This window comes from Dryobates pubescens, chromosome 20, assembly GCF_014839835.1.
Source record: "Dryobates pubescens isolate bDryPub1 chromosome 20, bDryPub1.pri, whole genome shotgun sequence".
In the NCBI taxonomy this organism is placed as follows: Eukaryota; Metazoa; Chordata; class Aves; order Piciformes; family Picidae; genus Dryobates; species Dryobates pubescens.
The window spans coordinates 20606622-20628607 of NC_071631.1; the positions used below are offsets into that span (position 1 = coordinate 20606622).

At 60.8% G+C, this 21986-nt stretch overlaps 1 protein-coding gene across 4 annotated transcripts in view; it reads right to left on the reverse strand.

Moving 5' to 3' along the window:
• Nucleotides 1-1350: 1350 nt before the first annotated feature.
• NDEL1 (nudE neurodevelopment protein 1 like 1) overlaps nucleotides 1351-21986 on the reverse strand; it is a 40241-nt gene continuing 19605 nt past the window's right edge. Inside the window, exons 5-10 of one of the 4 annotated variants that reach the window (XM_054170962.1) lie at nucleotides 21126-21262; nucleotides 18515-18688; nucleotides 17652-17743; nucleotides 13789-13934; nucleotides 9073-9107; nucleotides 1357-1459 (exon numbers count right to left, since the gene is read on the reverse strand). In XM_054170962.1, the coding sequence (XP_054026937.1) occupies nucleotides 1452-1459; nucleotides 9073-9107; nucleotides 13789-13934; nucleotides 17652-17743; nucleotides 18515-18688; nucleotides 21126-21262 (592 nt within the window). In that variant the 3' untranslated portion in view covers nucleotides 1357-1451. Of the gene's footprint in view, nucleotides 1460-6625; nucleotides 6965-9072; nucleotides 9108-13788; nucleotides 13935-17651; nucleotides 17744-18514; nucleotides 18689-21125; nucleotides 21263-21986 lie in introns of those variants that run through there. The other 3 variants (XM_054170959.1, XM_054170960.1, XM_054170961.1) reach the window with 3 other exon arrangements.

Consider the following 21986-nt stretch of genomic DNA (forward strand, 5'->3'; position numbering starts at 1 on the left):
GCTGCCAGCTCAGGGCCTCCACATTAAAAGAGCTTTATTTCTGGAAGGTGACTCTCAGTTGGGGTTGTTCTTTCACACCAGCTCTGTGCCACTGCAGCAGCCTGGCCCTGCCCTGCTGGACCAGGCCCTGCAGCTTCAGAATAAATAAAGCTACGAAGGCCCAGGGTCTGTGCCGAGCTCTGAGGCACAGCTCCCCTGGGTACAAACCTATGTACAACCCAACACCTGTAAACAGTCACTGCAGCAGGGGATGCACAGCGGGACCAGCACAGCCCCCGGGGCCAGGCCTCCCCTCCACCCCCTCCCCTGCTCCTGGGGCCCCTGGGGCCGGCTTTGTTTGGTGGCTTTCTTCTCAGCGCTGGTAAGGGAAGCAAGGAGGGAGCAGCCTGGGCATGACCCTGTGCCAAGGCCCAGAGCAGACCCCCCCTGGAGCTGCTGCTTCGCTCTAACCCCCACCCCCCTCCCCCACCCCGGCTCTGAGGCACAGAGAGAACTCACACAGAGCCACAAGGGACAAGAGCTGCACAGGACTGGCAGAGGAGCCCGGAGGGGAGGCTGTGAGATCCTGCCCCAGGCCCCACAGCGCTGAGGAGGGTGGGCACGGGGGGCAGGGGGGTCGTGGGCAGGGGCTCCCCAGCCCCCAGCCAGAGCCCCTGCTGTGCAGGGGGCAGAAGCTGCGGGGGGCAGGGCCGGGCTGAGGCTGTGCTGCAGCTCAGCAGAGCCCTGCAGCGCCAGGGGGGACGTGGCAGCACCCCCCAGCCCTGCTCCCTCACGCTGAGGCAGGGGCTGGGGGGGTCGTCCCGTGCCCATCGTGGCCACCCCCCCGAGCTGCCACCCAGCTCCTCCAGCCCTCCCTCAGCCTTGGCCCCAGGGGGTTCAGCCAGCGGGAGCCAGGGCCGCTCAGGCTGGGCTGCGCGGAGCTCTCCTCCTCTCTGCCAGCCCTGCACCTCCCCGTTGCAGCCGCAGGACCCCGGCCACCTACCTGCAGCCAGGGCCGCAGGGCCGCGGCACAGCCTCGCCCGGGGTCCCTCTCCCGGGAGGGCAGCAGCTGCCCAGCCTCAAGGGCCGGGAGCCGAGCAGGCAGGGAGCGAGGGGGCCCGGAGGAGCGGCGGCCCCCCGGGTGCTGCAGAGCCGAGCCGGAGCAGAGCGAAAGCGCAGAGCTGGCGTCCGCAGGGCGAGGCTGCTGCCGGCCCGGCCCGGGGACCACCGGCCCGGAGACCACCGGCCCGGAGACCACCGGCCCGGAGACCACCGGCCCCGACACCGCCACGGGCAGGGTCCCGGCAGGGGGGGCGGGAGCGGGGGGGAGCTGGGAGCGGAGCTGCTGCGGGGCCGAGACAGAGCCTCCGAGTCCAAGGGAGCTGCCCGGGCTCACACGCTGAGGGGCAGCATGCCCGGCGCCGAGGAGGGCCGCGACGTGCCCAGCCCGGGGGGGCCCTGCTCAAAGCCGTTCACTGCCCTGCAAAGCAAGAAGAGAGAGGAGGTTAGGGAGCAGCAGCGGCGGCCGCAGGGCTCAGCGCTGCCCGGCACCGGCACCGGCACCGGCACGGCTCCTGGGGGCTGCAGCTCCTCTCCCTGGCTCCTGGGGGGGCTGCAGCTCCTCTCCCTGGCTCCTGGGGGGCTGCAGCTCCTCTCCCTGGCTCCTGGGGGGGCTGCAGCTCCTCTCCCCGGCTCCTGGGGGGGCTGCAGCTCCTCTCCCTGGCTCCTGGGGGCTGCAGCTCCTCTCCCTGGCTCCTGGGGGCTGCAGCTCCTCTCCCTGGCTCCTGGGAGGATGCAGCTCCTCTCCCTGGCTCCTGGGGGGATGCAGCTCCTCTCCCTGGCTCCTGGGGGCTGCAGCTCCTCTCCCTGGCTCCTGGGGGCTGCAGCTCCTCTCCCTGGCTCCTGGGGGCTGCAGCTCCTCTCCCTGGCTCCTGGGGGCTGCAGCTCCTCTCCCTGGCTCCTGGGGGGCTGCAGCTCCTCTCCCTGGCTCCTGGGGGCTGCAGCTCCTCTCCCTGGCTCCTGGGAGGATGCAGCTCCTCTCCCTGGCTCCTGGGGGGATGCAGCTCCTCTCCCTGGCTCCTGGGGGCTGCAGCTCCTCTCCCTGGCTCCTGGGGGCTGCAGCTCCTCTCCCTGGCTCCTGGGGGGGATGCAGCTCCTCTCCCTGGCTCCTGGGGGCTGCAGCTCCTCTCCCTGGCTCCTGGGAGGATGCAGCTCCTCTCCCTGGCTCCTGGGGGCTGCAGCTCCTCTCCCTGGCTCCTGGGGGCTGCAGCTCCTCTCCCTGGCTCCTGGGGGGGCTGCAGCTCCTCTCCCTGGCTCCTGGGGGCTGCAGCTCCTCTCCCTGGCTCCTGGGGGCTGCAGCTCCTCTCCCTGGCTCCTGGGGGGCTGCAGCTCCTCTCCCTGGCTCCTGGGGGGCTGCAGCTCCTCTCCCTGGCTCCTGGGGGCTGCAGCTCCTCTCCCTGGCTCCTGGGGGGATGCAGCTCCTCTCCCTGGCTCCTGGGGGGGCTGCAGCTCCTCTCCCTGGCTCCTGGGGGGCTGCAGCTCCTCTCCCTGGCTCCTGGGGGGCTGCAGCTCCTCTCCCTGGCTTCTGGGGGGGCTGCAGCTCCTCTCCCTGGCTCCTGGGGGCTGCAGCTCCTCTCCCTGGCTCCTGGGAGGCTGCAGCTCCTCTCCCTGGCTCCTGGGAGGCTGCAGCTCCTCTCCCTGGCTCCTGGGGGGGCTGCAGCTCCTCTCCCTGGCTCCTGGGGGCTGCAGCTCCTCTCCCTGGCTCCTGGGGGGCTGCAGCTCCTCTCCCTGGCTCGGGTGCCCTGTGTCCTCTCCTCCTTCCTCACTGCACCCCCGGGGCCAGGGCTCCTGCAGCTGGCTGCAGAGGGCATTGCTCCCCCCCTAGCCCCACTGCCTGAGCCCAGAGCAGCAGAGGAGCACAAGTGGCTCCTGCCCAGCTCCTGAGCCCACTGCAGGTTCCATAAGGCCAAGGGCAGGAGCCAGCAATGGGCACTGGCAGCCCAGAAGGCCAATGGCAGCTCTGCTGCCATTGGCCTTCTGGGCTGCCAGTGCCCATTGCCAGAGAGGAGGAGAGGGGAAAGACTTGGACAGAGGATCAGAGGGCAGGGGCCCAGGGGTGCTGTGGTGCAGCTGGGGCTCTGGCTGCCAGGCTGCAACCAGTGCAGGCACCCAGAGGACCACTTCCCCCCTGCTGCCATCACTGCCTGTGGCACCAGCATGCCCCTAGGGCACAGCAGGGCTGTTCCCATGCCCCCTTTCCCTGGGCTGCTCACCTTCACCAGCCTCACAGGTCCCGCTCCAGGGATGCAGACTGCCTGCAGCACAGCCAGGAGCAGTCACAAACCCCCTCCCAGGGGAGCTGCTAAAGGGCTCAAATCCCTGCAGCTCCCCTGGCTCGCCCAGAGCTGGGCTGTGCCCTTCCCCTCCCCCCTCTTACCAGCCTGGAGCACACCAGAGCAGGGAGAAACCTTTGCCACCTCCTCCCCAGGAGGCTGGAGGCCTCAGCTCCCACTCAAGTGCTGCTTTGATTCCCCTCCCAAGGGAAGTGCCTGCTGGAGAGGCTCAGGGGCAGCCCCTTGGGTGTGGGGGCAGGAAGCAGCCTGCTGCCAGCGTGGCTCTGCACCTCTCTGCTGAGGGGCACTGCCAAAAGCAAGGCAGCATCCCCAGCAGCCAGCCTGCCAGCTGCTGCTTCAGCCCTGTGGAAAGGCTGAGTGGCAGCTGCCAGCAGCAGCCTGGGTGCTGCTGGTGGAGGGCTGTGCTCCAGAGCCTGCTCCCTGCTCCTGCCCTCAGTTCAGAGCTGCTCCCTGTGCCTTCCCCTGCCAGCACCAGCACCCTCAGCAGGCCTGCAGCCTGAACCCAGCACTCAGCCTGCACCAGGCTCCCCCAGCAGGGCATGGTGGCACAGGCAGGCTGCAGAGGACAACTGAGCCCTTCCAGGCCCGTGGCAAATGCTCCCCAGGCAGCTGGCCCCTGTGCCCCACTGACTGCCTGTGCCCAAAGCAGTGCCCAAAGCTGGGCAGAGGCAGCCACATCCCTGCAGGGCTCACCCCATCCTGGCACCAGGCCAGCTGCCTGCCACCATCTGTGCCCCTGACACACCACCACAGAGCTGCTTAGGATGGCAGAGATCACCCAGGCCACCCCTGACCCCAGCCCTGCCAGGGCACCACCACCCCATGGCCCCCAGCACCACAGCCAACAGCTCTGAAAGCCCTCCAGGGATGGGGACTCCACCACTGCCCTGGGCCAGGCCCTGGCAGCCATCTGGGGGAAGGAATCGTTCCTCATGTCCAGCCTGAGCCTCCCCTGGTGCAACCCGAGGTTGCCTGCTCTGGTGCTGTCACCTGATCCCAGGGAGCAGAGCCCAGCCCCCACCTGGCTGCAGCCTGCTCTCAGGGAGCTGCAGAGAGCAGTGAGGTCTCCCTCAGCCTCCTCTGCTCCAGGCTCAACCCCCCCAGCTCCCTCAGCTGCTCCTCCCCAGCGGCTTCAGACCCTTCCCCAGTTTTGTTGCCCCTCTCTGGCCCTGCCTCACTGCCTTGCACACAAGGGCCCTGGCTCTGAGCCCCACAGGCCATGGCAAGCAGCACCAGCTCCTCCAGCACTGCTGTGTCAGGGCCAGGAGCCTCTCCCAGACTGCTTCCAGCACCCAAACTCTGCCTGTGGGGAGAACATCTCCCTGCAGCTGTCACCACCCAACAGAGCCACCTCTGCAGGCAGTGTCTGCCAGCCCTCCTCAGCTGCTGCTCAGAGGCAGCTCAGGCAGCTGGGGTGCCCTTTGCCATTGCCCAGGGCCAGAAGCCATGGAGCAACCAGAGGCTCAGCCCAGAGGCCACAGGGACATGGCAGGACTCAGCCTGAAGCATTTGTGTCACAATCCAGGGCTGGCCAAAGCAAGGAAGGAAGCCATGGCCCAGGGCAGAGCCAGGGCAGCAGCAGGAGTGCCCCAAGTGCTCACCAGCATCAGCCAGGCAGTGCTCACAGGGCTGCAGGGCTCACAGGGGCTCACAGGGGCTGCAGGGCTCACAGGGGCTGCAGGGGCTCACAGGGCTGCAGGGGCTCACAGGGCTGCAGGGCTCACAGGGCTGCAGGGGCTCACAGGGCTGCAGGGCTCACAGGGGCTGCAGGGCTCACAGGGGCTGCAGGGCTCACAGGGGCTGCAGGGCTCACAGGGGCTCACAGGGGCTGCAGGGGCTCACAGGGGCTGCAGGGCTCACAGGGGCTCACAGGGGCTGCAGGGCTCACAGGGGCTGCAGGGGCTCACAGGGGCTCACAGGGGCTGCAGGGCTCACAGGGGCTGCAGGGCTCACAGGGGCTGCAGGGCTCACAGGGGCTACAGGGGCTCACAGGGGCTGCAGGGCTCACAGGGGCTGCAGGGGCTCACAGGGCTCATAAGGGGCTGCAGGGGCTCACAGGGGCTGCAGGGGCTCACAGGGGCTCACAGGGCTCACAGGGGCTGCAGGGCTCACAGGGGCTGCAGGGCTCACAGGGGCTGCAGGGGCTCACAGGGGCTCACAGGGGCTGCAGGGGCTCACAGGGGCTCACAGGGGCTGCAGGGGCTCACAGGGGCTGCAGGGGCTCACAGGGGCTGCAGGGGCTCACAGGGGCTCACAGGGGCTGCAGGGGCTCACAGGGGCTGCAGGGCTCACAGGGGCTGCAGGGCTCACAGGGCTCACAGGGGCTCACAGGGGCTGCAGGGCTCACAGGGCTCACAGGGGCTGCAGGGCTCACAGGGGCTGCAGGGCTCACAGGGGCTGCAGGGCTCACAGGGCTCACAGGGGCTGCAGGGCTCACAGGGCTCACAGGGGCTGCAGGGCTCACAGGGGCTGCAGGGGCTCACAGGGCTCACAGGGGCTCACAGGGGCTCACAGGGGCTGCAGGGCTCACAGGGGCTCACAGGGCTCACAGGGGCTGCAGGGGCTCACAGGGCTCACAGGGGCTCACAGGGGCTGCAGGGCTCACAGGGGCTCACAGGGCTCACAGGGCTCACAGGGGCTGCAGGGCTCACAGGGGCTCACAGGGCTCACAGGGGCTGCAGGGGCTCACAGGGGCTGCAGGGCTCACAGGGGCTGCAGGGCTCACAGGGGCTCACAGGGCTCACAGGGGCTCACAGGGCTCACAGGGGCTCACAGGGGCTGCAGGGCTCACAGGGGCTCACAGGGCTCACAGGGGCTGCAGGGCTCACAGGGGCTGCAGGGCTCACAGGGGCTCACAGGGGCTCACAGGGGCTGCAGGGCTCACAGGGGCTCACAGGGCTCACAGGGGCTGCAGGGGCTCACAGGGGCTCACAGGGGCTCACAGGGGCTCACAGGGGCTCACAGGGCTCACAGGGGCTCACAGGGGCTCACAGGGGCTCACAGGGGCTCACAGGGGCTGCAGGGGCTGCAGGGGCTGCAGGGGCTCACAGGGGCTCACAGGGGCTCACAGGGGCTCACAGGGCTGCAGGGGCTCACAGGGCTGCAGGGCTCACAGGGGCTGCAGGGCTCACAGGGGCTGCAGGGCTCACAGGGGCTGCAGGGCTCACAGGGGCTGCAGGGGCTCACAGGGGCTCACAGGGGCTCAGGGCAGGCAGGAGAAGGCTCTCTGCTGAAGGAGGGAAAGGTGGCAACCCCTTGGGAAGCTGTTGGAGGTTTCCCATTCTATGCCAACTGAAGAAGCCAAGCAGGAAGGCAGTGGTGAGAGCTTGCTGGCAGCAGCCTCCCCCAGGCTCAGCTGCTGGTGCTGCCACCCTGGGCTGCTCAGCACATCCTGCCAGCACTAACCTGCCCTCGGTGCAGGGACAAAGACACAGCTTTGCTTTGCTGAAAGCCGGCTCAGTGAGTGGGGCACAGGGCAGGGCTTGCACAAGCAGCAGCAGCTGGGGCAGAACTGGAAGCTGGTGTCATGGCTGAGCTCACTGAGGTCTTACCCAGCCAGGGACTTCCATCAGGAACATGAAAATGCACCAAAAAGGGGAAGCAAATCAGCACTGCTGCAGCTAGGAACAGAGCTGAGGTGAAACAGAAATACATTAAACACAGCAGCTGTGGGAAAGGACAACTGGAAGGGGCTAGCAGCCTCCTGCCCAGGCTCCCTGAGGTGAGCTGGGAAGGGAAGTCCTTCTGCTGGCTCCCTATGGCCTGTGCCTGCCCCTGGGGAGCCAGCACAAGGACAGGGATTGATTCCAGCCAGATCACTCCAGTCCTGCTTCTGCCTCAGCTCCTGGCCCTCAGCCCTCACCCCACATGCCCTGTGAGGCCCCTGTGCTGCCCTCTCTCTGGGCTTGCTGAGAAACTAGGCTCTGGTGCTGCAAATGGAGCCAACAGCCTCCACTCCCTGCTGGAAGTGCCCCCAGCAGCTGGGCCTGAGGGATGCCCCCCACTGCCTGCCCCTACAGCAGCCTGCATCTTGTGCCCATTTCCAGCCCCTCTCTGCCCTGCTTGCTAAAGAGATTTTTACTCACTGAACTTCCTCAGCTGTCCAACAAAGCCTCAGCAGAAAGGGAGGCCTCAGGAAAACCTGCAGGGGGCTCCAGGAGAGCTGGGAAGGGACTTGTGACAAGGGCTGGGAGGGACAGGACCACAGAGTCACAGAACTGCAGGGCTGGAAGGGAGCTCAAGGCTCAGCCAGCTCCAACCCCCTGCCATGGGCAGGGACACCTCACACTGCAGCAGGTTGCTCACAGCCACATCCAGCCTGGCTGCAAACACCTCCAGGCAGGAGGCTGCCACCACCTCCCTGGGCAGCCTGTGCCAGGCTCTCACCACCCTCCTGGATGAGGAACAATGGCTTTGAGCTGGGAGAGGGGAGACTGAGACTGGAGATGAGGAAGAAATTCTTTAGAGTGAGGCTGGTGAGACTCTGGCACAGGCTGCCCAGGGAGGCTGTGGCTGTCCCCTGCCTGGAGGTGTTGAAGGCCAGGCTGGATGAGGCCCTGAGCAGCCTGGGCTGGTGGGAGGTGTCCCTGCCCAGGGCAGGGGTTGGAGCTGGATGAGCTTTAAGGTCCTTTCCAACCCAAACCATTCTGTGAGTCTACAGATCTGCAGCTGAGGAGCCCAGCCTGAGGAGCAAGTGGGTGTGCACAAAGCCTGGCTGGAGAGTGGCCCAGAAGGCAAGAGGAGGGAAAGGCACTCCCTCTCCCCAGGAGCAGCCACAGCACTGCGAGGCAGGGAGAAGGATGGGGACAAGGCTGGAGCAGGTGAGGCTGGGAGGGACCTGCAGCTGCTGGCAGCAGGGACAAACCTCCCTGCTCCCTGGGGAGGCACACATGGCATTAGCCTGACCTTTAGGCGCTCCCTGTGCCCTCCCCAGAGCCTGAGACCCCAGCACCTGCACAGCCTCCCCCCAGCTGCCTCCAGGGACGGGGACACAGAGCTCTGCTGTCTCCCCCCATGGCTTCAGACCAAACTGTCCTCTCCCCTGCTTCCTGGCCAGCTCCCAGCACATCTGTGCCTGTGTTTGCTTCCCATGGGCCAGAACCACGGCAACCAAGCTCAGCAGGAGAGAGCCGAAAAGAGCTGAAGGGAAAACAGCCGCAGGGCAAAGTGACTTCAACAGGAGCCAAAGGGGCAGCAGCGACACTGAGCTCTGAGCAGGGCAGCTGTGAGAGGACAAGGGCTGATGGGGCCAGGCTGCAGAGGGGCGTTTAGGCCAGATGGAAGGCAAGTATTTTTTCTGCTGAGGGTGGTGAGAGCCTGCCCCAGGCTGCCCAGGGAGGCTGGGGCTGCCCCCTGGCTGGAAGCATTGCAGCTCAGGCTGTCTGGGGCTGTCAGCAGCCTGCTCCAGCTGCAGCTGTCCCTGCTGGCTGCAGGGCTCAGACTGGGTGAGCCTGAAAGGTCCCTTCCACCCAAACCCCTCTGTGGTCCTGTGCCTGATGGGCCCCAGTCAATCACCACCATGCAGGCAGCTGAGCAAACACTGATCAGAGGGAGAAGGCCAGCAGCACTCAGTCTCATGCTTGCAACAGGTCACAGCACCAGAGAGGCTTATCTGAAGTGAGGAGACAGGGAGGAGATAGCTCAGGCTGTGAGAACTCCCTCATGCAGTTAGCACAAGCCCAGCTCTGCCCAGCCCCTGTTAGAGTCATGCAGCTCCCATCAGAGCAAAGGAGTTCATTACCCATGACCAGGGTGGGGAACAGCACCTTGTCCCGCCTGGGGGAGAGAAAGCACAACAGTTTATGCACACACAACTGCCATCCTGGGGCAGAGCCCTGCCTGCCAGGCCTGGGGCACAGCACAGCTGCTGCCACCCCTCAGCAGGCTCTCCCTCCCCTCTGAGCCCTGCCTGGGTGAGGGCCCAGCACCACTGCCCCCGGCTCTGAGGGCACTGCAAAGCCCCCTGCAGCCCAGGGGGCTGCTCACCTGCAGCTCAGCTTCCCACAGCTCCTTCTTCTCCAGGGAAGCCTTTGTTCTAAGGTGGCCCAGGGAAGAGCAGAGCTGGTGTGACAGCCTGCTGGGGGGACCACAGCGTCCACACAGGGGCACAAACACCTCCAGGCTTTCCAGGGCTGCTGCAGGAGTGCAGGCAGGGCTGCTGCTCACACTCCAGCTGAGCCTGTTGGTGCATCCAAGGCCAACAGACCCACAGACCTAACCTAAAAGCAGGCCTCAACCACAAGCACTTAGACACTCAGGAGTGTAGGGAGTCAGTGCCCCAGACAGCCCAGGCTGGCTCAGCTCTGCTCTTCCAGAGCCAGGCACCTGTGCAGCCCACCAAGGTCAGAGCCCTGGATGGAAGCCAATAAGCAATTAAAGACAATTGCCACAGCCAACCCCAAGTACCTGAGGAGATCCTCGGGGGCTGCTCTGCCAGGCCCTGGCATCTGGGCAGCAACAGCATGTTCCTGAAGGAGGAGGCCTGCAGGAAGCTGATCTCACACCAGACACTGCTGAGCTGCACAGGACTAGGTCCTGATGTTTCCAGCTCTCCAGCAGTGCTTTGGTGCAGGCCCAGCTGTTCCCCAGGCCTCCCCTAAAGCCATGCTCCCCACAGCAGCCTTCAGCTGCCCAGCTCCACTCAGCCAGCACAGAGCTGGTGTGTGAGGGGAGCTGCAGACTCCAACACAGCATGGCAGAGGCAGGGAAGGAAATGGAACTGTAAAGATGTGGCTGAGCCATCTCTGTCCCAAGCCCAGCAGCCAGCTGTTCCTCCAGCAGCACATCTGCTCTGCAGTCACACATGGCTCCAACAACAACTAGGGGCAGGGAGGGGAGTAGGGGGCTGGGGAGAAAGGGGAGAGGGGAGAAGAAAGGGCAGGCCTCAACTCAGCCCCTCCTGCCCAGCCACCATGCACCCAAGGCCTGCCAGCAAGCTGCCAGCAGGGCTGGGAGCTCAGAGGGGCCACAGCCTGCAGGCACCACGGGGGTGCTGTCAGTGAGGGGGCAGCTTGGGTCAGCTCCCAGGTACAGAGGGCACTGCAGGGGGTTACAGAGCAGCACTGAGAGCAGCCCTGCTGTGCACAGACCTCAGTGGGGGTGCAAGGCAGAGCAGGAGCTGACCCAAGAATCAGAATCACAGACTGGGTTGGGTTGGAAAGGATTGTAAAGCTCATCCAGCTCCAACCCCCTGCCATGGGCAGGGACACCTCCCACCAGCCCAGGCTGCTCAGGGCCTCATCCAGCCTGGCCTTGGACACCTGCAGGGAGGGGACAGCCACAGCCTCCCTGGGCAGCCTGTGCCAGTGTCTCCTGACCCTCACTCTAAAGAATTTCTTCCTCATCTCCAGTCTCAGCCTCCCCTCCCTCCCCTCCAAGCCATTGTCCCTCATCCTAGCACTCCCAGCCCTTGTCAAAAGTCCCTCTCCAGCTTTCCTGGAGCCCTCTTCAGGTACTGGAAGGCTGCTCTGAGGAGAGGTGTGGAGCACCCTGCTGTGGGCAGCATATGAAGGAGCAGGGGAGGACAGCAGGGATCTCTGAACAACTTGCAACAAACACATCAGTCACTGCCACCTCCTCCCCTAGCCCACTGAGCTGCCCCAGCCCTGCTGCAGGAGTTCTCTTGCAGCAGTCTGGGTGTCTAAGCCTCCTGCAGCTCCCTCCAGGCAGCCAGCCCAGATAAGAAGTGTGGTGACAAGCTGGGTAATTAAAAGTGACCCCCACCCCTCCCCCAGCAATCAGCTTATTCATCACCACTCGATCTAGCCAAGCTACCTCCTAACAGCAGCTTTAATCCCAGCTTGAGCCTGAGATGTAGCAAGAGTGAGCACTGCTGAGGGGATGGCCCAGACCCCAGGCAGCCTGGCAGGGCACAGCCAACCCCAAAGTCTGATCAGTTCCCACAGGGCAATGACTTTAAGAGCCTCTGAACTCCTCCTCTCCCAAAGCAGCAGACAGCAGTGGCTGTGAATATCCTGAACGGCAGCTCCCTCTGCTACCCACATAGCAACACAAGTCAGCTCAGGCTGAGCTTCCTACAGCCATCCTCCTCTGCCTGCTCCATCTGTGGTGCTCTGCAGGCTGGGAACAGCTCCTGTCGTGCTCTGAAGCAGGGCCTGGATTGAGGCTGTGCCGAGTAGCAGCATTACACTGCCCTGGCTGGAGCTCTGCAGGGGGATGAGCCCCGTGCAGGGAGCCTGTGCTCAGGCAGCCCAACCAGCGCTGACACTGCCCGGTGCTGTGCTTCCACCCTGCTCCTCAGGGCTCCTCTCACACCCACGAGGGCCTGTGGGCAGCCCCTCCTGCTGAGCCACCTCCCAGCACGCCAGAGGAAGCTGTGAGCAGGGCTGAGTCACTCCTGTGGGGCAGTTGTTCCTGGCAGCAGCTCCTGGCTGACGCAGAGCACAGGCAGCAGGCAGGCAGCTGCCCTCTCCTCAGCCACTATTGCATCACCAAGGACTTTGCTTTCCCTTAACTGAGGGGGAAGTGAAGCAAGCAGGGCACTGCCCTCCAGCAGGGTGTTTGCTGCCTGCACTCAGCTGCTCCCCCCAGGGGATCTCCAGCCCGGGGGGGATGCACTGCCCCCCGCAGGAGCGCACCAGGAGCAGTGGCTCCAGCCCCCTCCCAGGCCATGTCCTCCTCACCAGCCCTGCTGCCTGGGCACTGTACAGCCTGAGATGCAGCAGGTCACAGAGGAGCAGAACAGGCACTGCTGAGGGACAAGCACACCAGCTCTGCCTTTGCTTCACAGGGAGCAGCACTGCCACCTCCCCTGTCCCCTACAGACTGTGGCTCCACAAACTGTTTGTTGTGGGGGATGAAAGCTGTGAACCCGAGAATCCCACCCAGCACTGTGAGGGCTGGAAGGGACCTCTGGGGATCATCCAGCCCAACCTCACTGCTGAAGCAGTGGTCAATCTTTAACCACTTCTTGGCACCCAGGGAGACCTCTCCTTGCAGTGCAGTCCCTGAAGGCCCCCTGGTTAACATTGCCACCAAGTTGGTTGTGGGAAGCCACAGCAGCCAGCCCTGCCTTGGCCATGCAGCTTCATCCACAGCTCAGCAAGCAAGCTGCCCCCAGGGGAACATTCCCAGCCTGAGAACCTCCTCAAGCAGCTTTCAAGCTGACAAAGAGTCAGAGTTTTCTTCAGGTTTTCCCTCCTCCCTACCCCAGAACCCCAGCATGGTTGGAAGGGAGCTCTGGGGATCAGCCAGTCCAACCCCACTGCTCCAGCAGGGCACCCACAGCAGCTTGCCCAGCAGCACAATGCCCAGGGGGGGTTGGAAGCTCTCCAGAGGAGACTCCACAACCTCTCTGGGCAGCCTGCCCCAGGCCTCCAGCACCCTCACAGCACAGTATTCTCCTCCTGTTCAGGTGGAACCCTTTGGGATCCAGTTTGTGCCCACTGCCCCTTGTCCTGTCCCTGGGTACCACTGACAAGAGTCTGGCCCCAGCCTGCTGCCTCCCATCCTTTAGGTCTTGCTGAGTGTTGATCAGATCCCCTCTCAGGCTGCTCTACTGCAGGCTCAACATCCCCAGCTCCAAAGCCTCTTAATTCAAACTGCAAGAACTCATTCCCAACCACCTCTGCCAGCTCTGAGGCTGCACATGTGGGATTACAGGGAACCCACTGACCTGGCAGATACAGCTGGGACTGGATATGGGAACAAGGAACCCCAACAGCTTTATTCCCAACCTTTGCTTTCACTAAGCAACTCAAGACTGCCAAACCCAAGGCTTTTCCAAGAGGCAAACACTTGTTAATCACTTCAAAGAAGGCATCAGTTAAAAGCCACCTCCTGCACACACAAATCCTTCTGCAATCCTGGCTGCACACATCCAGCTGCTGAAGCATGAGGAGACTCTCCCTGACAGACCTGCACAGGTCACCCATCTTCAGCTGGCTCTCAGCTCTCATAAATCCAAGGAGACCTTCTGGACAAAGCAAACCCCAGCTTGCAAAGAAAGATGACCACAGAGTGGTCTGATAAACATCCTTGTGTTGCCTGCCCTGTTGCTATGCTGGTGCAGTCCATGGAATTAACAAAGCTCCCACTTGGCAGAGGCTGGGGAATCCAAACACAGCACAGGCTCCACCACAAAGAGTTCCATGATGTGAGCAAGGAAACTTCCACCACGATTCCCCTGGGGAAGCTGCTGGCCTTATTGGGTGTACACAGCATCCTCAGGTCTGGATGTTACCAGAAGCAGCTCATTGCCTCCTTCTACAATCCTGGCTCCACAGACACAACTGAGGGTAAACCAGCTCTGAGGATGCCCAGGATCCTGCAGGGCCAGCTGAGCATGAAACCTCTCCAGAGCAGGAGACTCTCCGAGCGGGCTCCTCCAGGGCTGGAAGCACTCTGGAGGCCAAAAGCAAGCCATGAAGAGCTTGTGCTCCAAGCAGCCTCCTGAAACACACTCCCCTTTCAGGGCAGCAGCAGGCCCTTTGCTTACCCTTTGTCAAAGAAGGAAGTGTGGCCAGGGTGTGGGTACTTGGTGCCGTTGCTGCTCCCCACGCCGCCGCTCCCCGCGATGTAGGACTTCCGAGAGGCCTGGTCCTTGGCAAAGTTCCTGCAAGCAGCTAATTTGGATTCTAAAGCCTGTGAAAGGGGAAGAGGAACCAAATGATATCCCTCCCAAAGACCTGAGGGAGGGGGGAGAAGCTGGACAGGAACCAGCAATGGGCACTGGCAGCCCAGAAGGCCAATGGCAGCACAGCTGCCATTGGCCTTCTGGGCTGCCAGTGCCCATTGCCAGAGATGGAGAGAGGGGATCCTGCCCCTCTGCCCTGGGGAGACCTCACCTGCAGGGAAGGGACAGGCTGAGAGAGTTGGGGGTGTTCAGCCTGGAGAAGAGAAGGCTCCAGGGAGGCCTTAGAGCAGCCTTGGGAACCTACAGGAAGACTGTGCGGGAGGGCCGGCGGCGAGAGGAGCAGGGGCAGTGGTTTGAAACTGGAGCAGGGCAGAGCTAGGTTGGACATCAGGAGGAAGCTCTGCACAATGGGAGTGGTGAAACACTGGCACAGGTTGCCCACAGATGTGGTTGGGGCTCCATCCCTGGAAACATTCGAGGTGAAACCTGATGGGGCCCTGAGCAACCTGATCCTAGTTGGAGATATCCCTGGTTGACTGCAGGGACCTTTAGGGGTCCCTTCCAACGTGATGCAAACCTTCCTGCAGAGAAAGGGATTCCAAGGCTTGGGATAATAGAACCATAGAATTGGCAGGGTTGGAAAGGAGCTCAAGGCTCAGCCAGTCCCAACCCCCCTGCCATGGGCAGGGACACCTCACACTGCAGCAGGTTGCTCACAGCCACCTCCAGCCTGGCTGCAAACACCTCCAGGCAGGAGGCTTCCACCACCTCCCTGGGCAGCCTGTGCCAGGCTCTCACCACCCTCATGGGGAGCAACTTCTTCCTCACATTCAATCTGAATCTCCCCACTTCTAGTTTTGCTCCATCCCCCCCAGTCCTATCACTCCCTGACAGCCTCAAAAGTCCCTCCCCAGCTTTCTTGGAGCCCCCTGCAGATCCTGGAAGGCCACAAGCAGGTCTCCTGGAAGCCTTTTCCTCTCCAGCCTGCACAACCCCAACTCCCTCAGTCTGTCCTCACCGCAGAGCAGCTCCAGCCCTCTGCTCCTCCTTGTGGCCCTTCTCTGGACACCTTCCAGCACCTCCAGATCCTTCCTGGCACAGAGGCTCCAGAACTGGACACAGGTGGGGGTCTCCCCAGAACAGAGAGGGAGAATCACCTCCCTCAAACTGTTGGCTATGCTTAGATTTTGGTTTAAGATTTTAGTGCAAGGTTAATTTGAACCTCCCCATTAAAACTTTGGAACCTTCCCATTTAAGCTTTGGAACCTTCCTGTTTAGGGATTTGACAACACCCTTTGGAATCTCTCCTTCCAAACTTGCTGTCAGTCACAGAATGTTTTCAGTCTAAAACACCCCAACACACCTAAGATCATCGAGTTCAACCTTCAACCCAACACCACCATGGCCACCAAACCATCCAAGAATGCTTTGGGTTGAAAGGGACCTCCCAAAGATCATTTAACCCAACCCCCCTGCAGTCAGCAGGGACATCCTCCACTGGATCAAGCTGCTCAGAGTGTTCTGGACCCTGACCTCGACTGTCTCCAGGGTTGAGGCCTCAGCTACCTCCCTGGGCAACCTGTTGCAGTATTCCAGCACCCAGCTGGTGTGCAGCATGCAGTAGCTCCCAAGTCATCCACTTGCAAGGCTCAGTGTGTGCTCATGTAGTTGGTTTTGATGATCTTGATGTGTAAATTGGGTTCCCAAGGTTCTGAAGCCAGCTTCAGGTGATGAAATTCATATATGGGGTAAAAAGTTTCTCAAGCCCTTTGGGGTCTGGTGGTAGCCACTGGCAGGTGCTTGTTCTCACCTCCAGGGGCACCTGCACCTTCCTCCCTGATAAGGCCAAGATGCAGACCTGGACCTCAGCCCCTGGGTGGAAAAGGAGCTGAGATCACACTGACAGTGTCTCCTCAGAGCCCTGGGCAGGTCTGCAGCAGGTGCTGGAAGAGGGGAAAACATCTCAAAACCTTTGAGAAGAAAGTGAGAAAACAAATCAGGAGAAAGCCAAACTCTGCCATCTGCAGTTGATGGGGAAGTGAAATGCCTGAGCCCCTAAAGGGATTAGCACTGTAAGCAGGGAAGAAGTGCTTTAAACATCTGTCAGGGTGGTGTTTGGGATGCCAGGCTCTCAGCTGAGTGCAGACAGAACTTCCAAGATGCTTGTTGAGGTGCCTCAGAGCTCAGTGCTGTGAGTGGCAGCCTGGGTGTCTGGCCTGGGGTGCTGCCCTTCCTCCACCTCTTGTGGTCAGTGGAGGGAAAGAGCTGCGCAGGGGCAGCTGTTGGAGCAAGCTCTGACATCCAGAGTGACCTCGGTGCTGGCATCTGCAGCCAGTGTGGCTGGTTTGAAAGGGCAGCAGGAGGGCTGGGGGTTAGGGAGTGACATGCTGAAAATGGGATCATTGTGAGTAAGAGTCTGCAGGGGATTTAGGGAGCTTAGCCACAATCCCTGGTGATTACTCTGCAGGGACAGGAAGTGCCAAACAAGCAGGCTGGCTTCCCAGCCTGCTCCCAGCCACACGCCTGCCCACAGGGACAGCATTCCAGCTCAGGCACTTGGGCAGGAACAATTACAGGCTGCTGAGGATTCCTCTGGGCTTGGATACTCAGAGGATGCCTCATCCCAGTCTGGTACTGGGACCAGTCTCGTTTGACATCTGTGTTGGTGACATGGACAGTGGCAAGTTTGCTGACAACACCAAGCTGTGTGCTGCATCAAACAGCTGGAGGGAAGGGATCCAGCCAGAGGGACCTGGACAAGCTGCAGAGCTGGGCCCATGACAACCTCATGAGGTTCAACAAGACCAAGGGCAAGGTCCTGCATCTGTGTTGGGGCAATTCCAAGCACTGATATAGGCTGGGCATGGACTGGCTTGAGAGCAGCCCTGAAGAAAAGGCCTTGGGGGTGCTGGGGGAGGAGAAGCTCCACAGGAGCCAGCAGGGAGCACTTGCAGCCCAGAGAGCCAAGCAGAGCCTGGGCTGCAGCAAGAGAAGTGTGGCCAGCAGGGCCAGGGAGGGGATTCTGCCCCTCTGCTCCACTCTGCTGAGACCACAGCTGGGGCTCTGGGTCCAGTTCTGGAGGCTCTGCTCCAGGAAGGACCTGGAGGTGCTGGAAGGTGTCCAGAGAAGGGCCACGAGGATGAGCAGAGGGCTGGAGCTGCTCTGCTCTGGAGACAGCCTGAGAGAGTAGAGGCTGTTCAGTCTGGAGAAGAGAAGGCTCCCAGGAGTCCCTTCCAACCCTAACAATTCTATGATCTAGTGGAGGATGTCCCTGCTGAGTGCAGGGGGGTTGGACAAGATGACCTTTGGACCCAAACCTTTCTTTGATAGTAGGATTCTGTTGCAGGTGAGCTCCACAACAGCAGCACACAGGCCGGGGCAGCCAGGCGGGGGCAGGCCGGGGGGCGGCCAGGCCAGGGGGCACTGAGGCCAGGGCAGGCCGGGGCACACTGAGGCCGGGGCAGGCCGGGGGGCACCGAGGCCGGGGCAGGCCGGGGGGCACCGAGGCCGGGGGGCACCGAGGCCGGGGGGCACCGAGGCCGGGGCAGGCCGGGGGGCACCGAGGCCGGGGCAGGCCGAGGCAGGCCAGGGGGCACCGAGGCCGGGGCAGGCCGAGGCAGGCCGGGGGGCACCGAGGCCGGGGCAGGCCGAGGCAGGCCGGGGGGCACCGAGGCCGGGGCAGGCCGAGGCGGCACCGAGGCCAGGCCGGGGCATGGAGCACTCACCCCCACTTTGCGTAGCAGGTCTCCCACAATGTTGAGTGCAGATATTCTGGCTGAAGGAGTAAGGGGGCTGGTACCAAACCCGTTTGGTATAGCTGCAAACACACCACACTGTTACATTCCACTCCTCCGTGGCTCTGGTCTTTTTCATTATTAAACTGCAGTCAATCACCTTCTGCATGCAAAGAGGACTCTCAAGTCCTGCCACTGACTGCTCATGCAACCACCCCCCAGCACCACACACACCAGCCATGGGAAAGGGGAAAAGCCCAGCTCCTGCCCACTGTCCTCTTCCCCTCCCGCCAGGCAGAGCTCAGGCACTCTCCATCAGCAAGGCTGCTGCCCACAACTCATCTAATCCAGCCAGAGCCTCCTCTGGAGTCTACTCCAGTTTGGAAAGTCATGCAGTAATGCTTGTGATTGTCCAGAGCCTTCCAGATGGGGGAGGGGAGTACCACCCTGCTGCTGACAAGAGAAAACAGGACCCCTGGAAAGTGTGACTGTTAAGAGGCAGCCCAGACCCTGGCATTGCTGCCCAGCAGTTACTCACCTGTGCAGCTCCAGACTTCAGCAGAAACAGCAGTGACTGCACTTCCTGCAACCCCAGATGGCCTCAGTGCTCTACTGCCCTGTCCCTCCAAAGCTGCATCTAAGCCTTGCTGTCCTTCTCTTCCAGGCTACTTACTCATTGTTCCTCTTCAGTGCCCCAGTGCTGCCCCAGGATTCAAGCACCCCTTACACCCTGCCTGTGGGATCTGCAGGTGCCTACATTTACCTCAAGCTCACCACCAAGCACTGGAAGGGTTTGGTAGGAGCTGAACGTGCTGCCCAAACAGCTGGAGACAGATTCTGTGAAGGGATTCTACCTTTTGGGGAAGGAAAACTGTTCTCTGATCCTTTTCCAACGGGGGTAGCTGGCAAAGACAGAGATGCTTGGACAGCTGAGTCCATCTTCTCACAGTCTAGAGTTGGAGAGCTGGGTGCTGACTTCCGGGTGACCTCCTGCTGCCGCTCCCGTACTGCTAACTCTTGCCGCAAGTCTGAGGGGTCAGAGAGGAAAATCATGGTGACCAGCTCCTCTAACAAACAGCAGCTCCTCCAACAAACACCCTTTCTAGTCATTTGGGAGGGAGGAGGAGGAGGAGACAGTTTACAACAACCCTACATCAACTGCATGCTGCTGGCTATCTCCAGCAGTGAGGACCACCCCCACCTCAGAGCAGTCCTCAGCCCAGTGCTGTCACCTCCAGGTACAGCTGGGAGCAGAGAGGCAGCAAACAGAGACCTCTCAGACCAAAGCAGGAGGAGTCCCAGCAGTCTGCATGGTCCCAGAAGTGCAAGTCACAGGATCAGAGATCACAGGATGCTAGGGGTTGGAAGGGACCTCTGGAGATCACTGAGTCCAATCCCCCTGCCAGGGCAGGGCCACAGAATCCAGCACAGGTCACACAGGAGCACAGCTCAGAGTCACAGAATTGTCAGGGCTGGAAGGGACCCCAAGGCTCAGCCAGTCCCAACCCCCTGCCATGGGCAGGGACACCTCACACTGCAGCAGGTTGCTCACAGCCACATCCAGCCTGGCTGCAAACACCTCCAGGCAGGAGGCTTCCACCACCTCCCTGGGCAACCTGTGCCAGGCTCTCACCACCCTCCTGGGGAGCAACTTCTTCCTCACAGCCAATCTCAATCTACCTATTTCTAGTTTTGCTCCATCCCCCGCTGTCCTATCACTCCCTGACACCCATAAAGTCCCCCCCCCAGATTTCTTGTAGGCCCCATCCAGACAGGGCCTGAAAGTCTCCAGAGAAGGAGACTCCACAACCTCTCTGGGCAGCCTGTTCCAGTGCTCCATGACCCTCGCAGTAAAGAATTTCCTCCCCCTTGGAGAGTGTGTCACAAACTCCTGCCACACTGTGCCCAGCTCCTACCCACACACAGGCTGGGTAAGGGAGGAATGACCTTTCCCCAAGTTTTCCAGGCCTCCACATTATTCTTCCAGTTAATAATCCACAGAACTCCAAAGCAGCCAAAGGGTGGCATCCAGTTTCTTGATGATCCTCAACAAACAAAAAGAGCAAACTGGAGAGGCTGGGCAGGCCAAATCTCAGGGAGAGAGACTGGGCATCAGGAAGTCTGGGAATGTCTATTGGAGAAGGCAAAGCTTCCTAAGGTGGAGACAAAGAATTCTTCACTGTGAGAGTAACTGAGACACTGGAGCAGGCTGCCTAGGGAGATTGTGGCTGCCCCCTCCCTGGAGGTGTTCAAGGCCAGGCTGGATGAGGCCTTGAGCAAGCTGGGCTGGTGGGAGGTGTCCCTGCCCATGGCAGGGGGTTGGAACTGGATGATCTCTAAGGTCCCTTCCAACCCAACCCATTCAAGGATTCTTTGGAATGTAAAATTTCTCTTTCCATATTTATTGCTCTGTGCTTCCAGCAGAGGCTTTCAGTTCATTGGTTCAAAGGGGTTCAAAGGAGAAGAAGAAAGCCACAGCCTGTTGGGGTGTGACTTACACTCAGATCTAGGTCCCAGGTAAGGAATTAGTTTAGAAGTCTTTGCTTTGGAGTCACCACTGATGTCTGCACTACATGGGCAGATTGTCCCCACAGTGACAGACATCAGCCTCCATCAACCATTACAAAAATGCCTCCCCAGCAGCCTCAGCATGAAGCACGCTGGGGAAGTCCTAATTCTTGATCACATCACATTTGGGGATCTTCTCAATGCTGATCAATACCTAGAAGGGCATGAGGCAAGAGGATGAGGCCAAGACAAGGGGAACAGATTGGATCCCAGGAAGTTCCATCTGAAGAGGAGGAGAAAGTTCTTTGTTGTGAGGGTGCTGGAGGCCTGCAGCAGGCTGCCCAGAGAGGTGGTGGAGTTTTCTCTGGAGAGCTTCCCAACCCAGCTGGGCACTGCTCCTGGGCAAGCTGCATGGGTGAACCTGCTTGAGCAGGGGGACTGGACTGAGTTCCAGCAGTCCCTTCCAATCCCTACTAATCTGTGACACCACAGAACATCTTCCTGAAGGTCTCTCTCTATCCCCCAGTCTTTACTGGGGTATCTTAAAGCAGGCAATTTCCAAGAGGTTCAGAGCAGCAGAGAGGCCTTCCACAGGCAGCTGTTTAACCACTCAGCATGCACGGCCCTGACATTTCCTCTGCTTTTCCTTCCTCTGCAAGGCACAAACCCATGGTGAGAAGGAACTTCTGAAGCACACTTGAGCCTCAACATGCAGAACACAGCATTTTTGTACTCACCTGTGAGTTACCAATCCCAAATCAATCTGATAGTCAGTTTTGCCCTGCATGAGGGAATTTTCCCTCTGAGCTACCCTGGGCATACAGAGACGAGCCAGAGTTTGTGTTACACATTCAGTTCAGGTCTCACCACCTGAGGCTCTCTCTAAACATGAGCTCTGCTCTCTGGTAGGAGGCCAACAACATACACAAGCACACAACCCATCAAGCCAGCCATTACCTCTTGCTTCATCCTTTAATCTCTGTACAGAAACTAGCAAGGACTCCTTGTCATCCAGCTCACTTTCTAAAAAGGCATTTCTCTCAATAGCTTGGTTCAGCCTTTGTTCAAAGTCTTCCAATGAAACTATTGTTGCCCTAGAAACAAAATCCAGAATATTAGGTTCTTCAGCTCAGCTCACCAAAAAAACCCCAACACAACAACCCATTTAAACACAGAAGGGAGGGGGGAGGAAAAATGTCAGCAGGGCCTACATTAAAGTCAGGCAATTGAAAGCTAAGGAAATGCTTCTTGAAAAGGACTTACAAAGCCCAAAGAAGCAAGGGATAGGATGAACAGAAAATTATAGCATCTGGCTCTCAGTCATGTACCAAAGAGCTGGGAAAGAGCCAATCCACTGAACCCAGCTCCATTTTTTTCCCAAGCCATGCTCCAAAGCCACCTATTTGGCAGTGTTAGATTAGCAGTTACTCAGTGATTCAGAGAATGGGTTGGGTTGGAAGGGACCTTAAAGATCATCTACTCCAACCCTTCTGCCATGGGCAGGGACACCTCCCACTAGATCAGCCTGCTCCAGACCCTGTCCAACCTGTCCTTGAACACCTCCAGGGAGGGGATATCCAAGACCTCCCTGGACAATCTGTTCCAGTCTCACCAGCCTCACTCTAAAGAATTTCTTCCTAATCTCCAGCCTAAATCCCCCTTCCTCAAACTTCAATCCATTACCTCTTGAGTGAGGGGACTCTCCCCCTTTGCTTTGCTCTGCTGAGACCCCACCTGCAGCCCTGTGTTGAGTTCTGGGGTCCCCAGCACAAGGTGGGCATGGAACTGTTGGGAAGGGTCCAGAAGAGGCCACAAAGA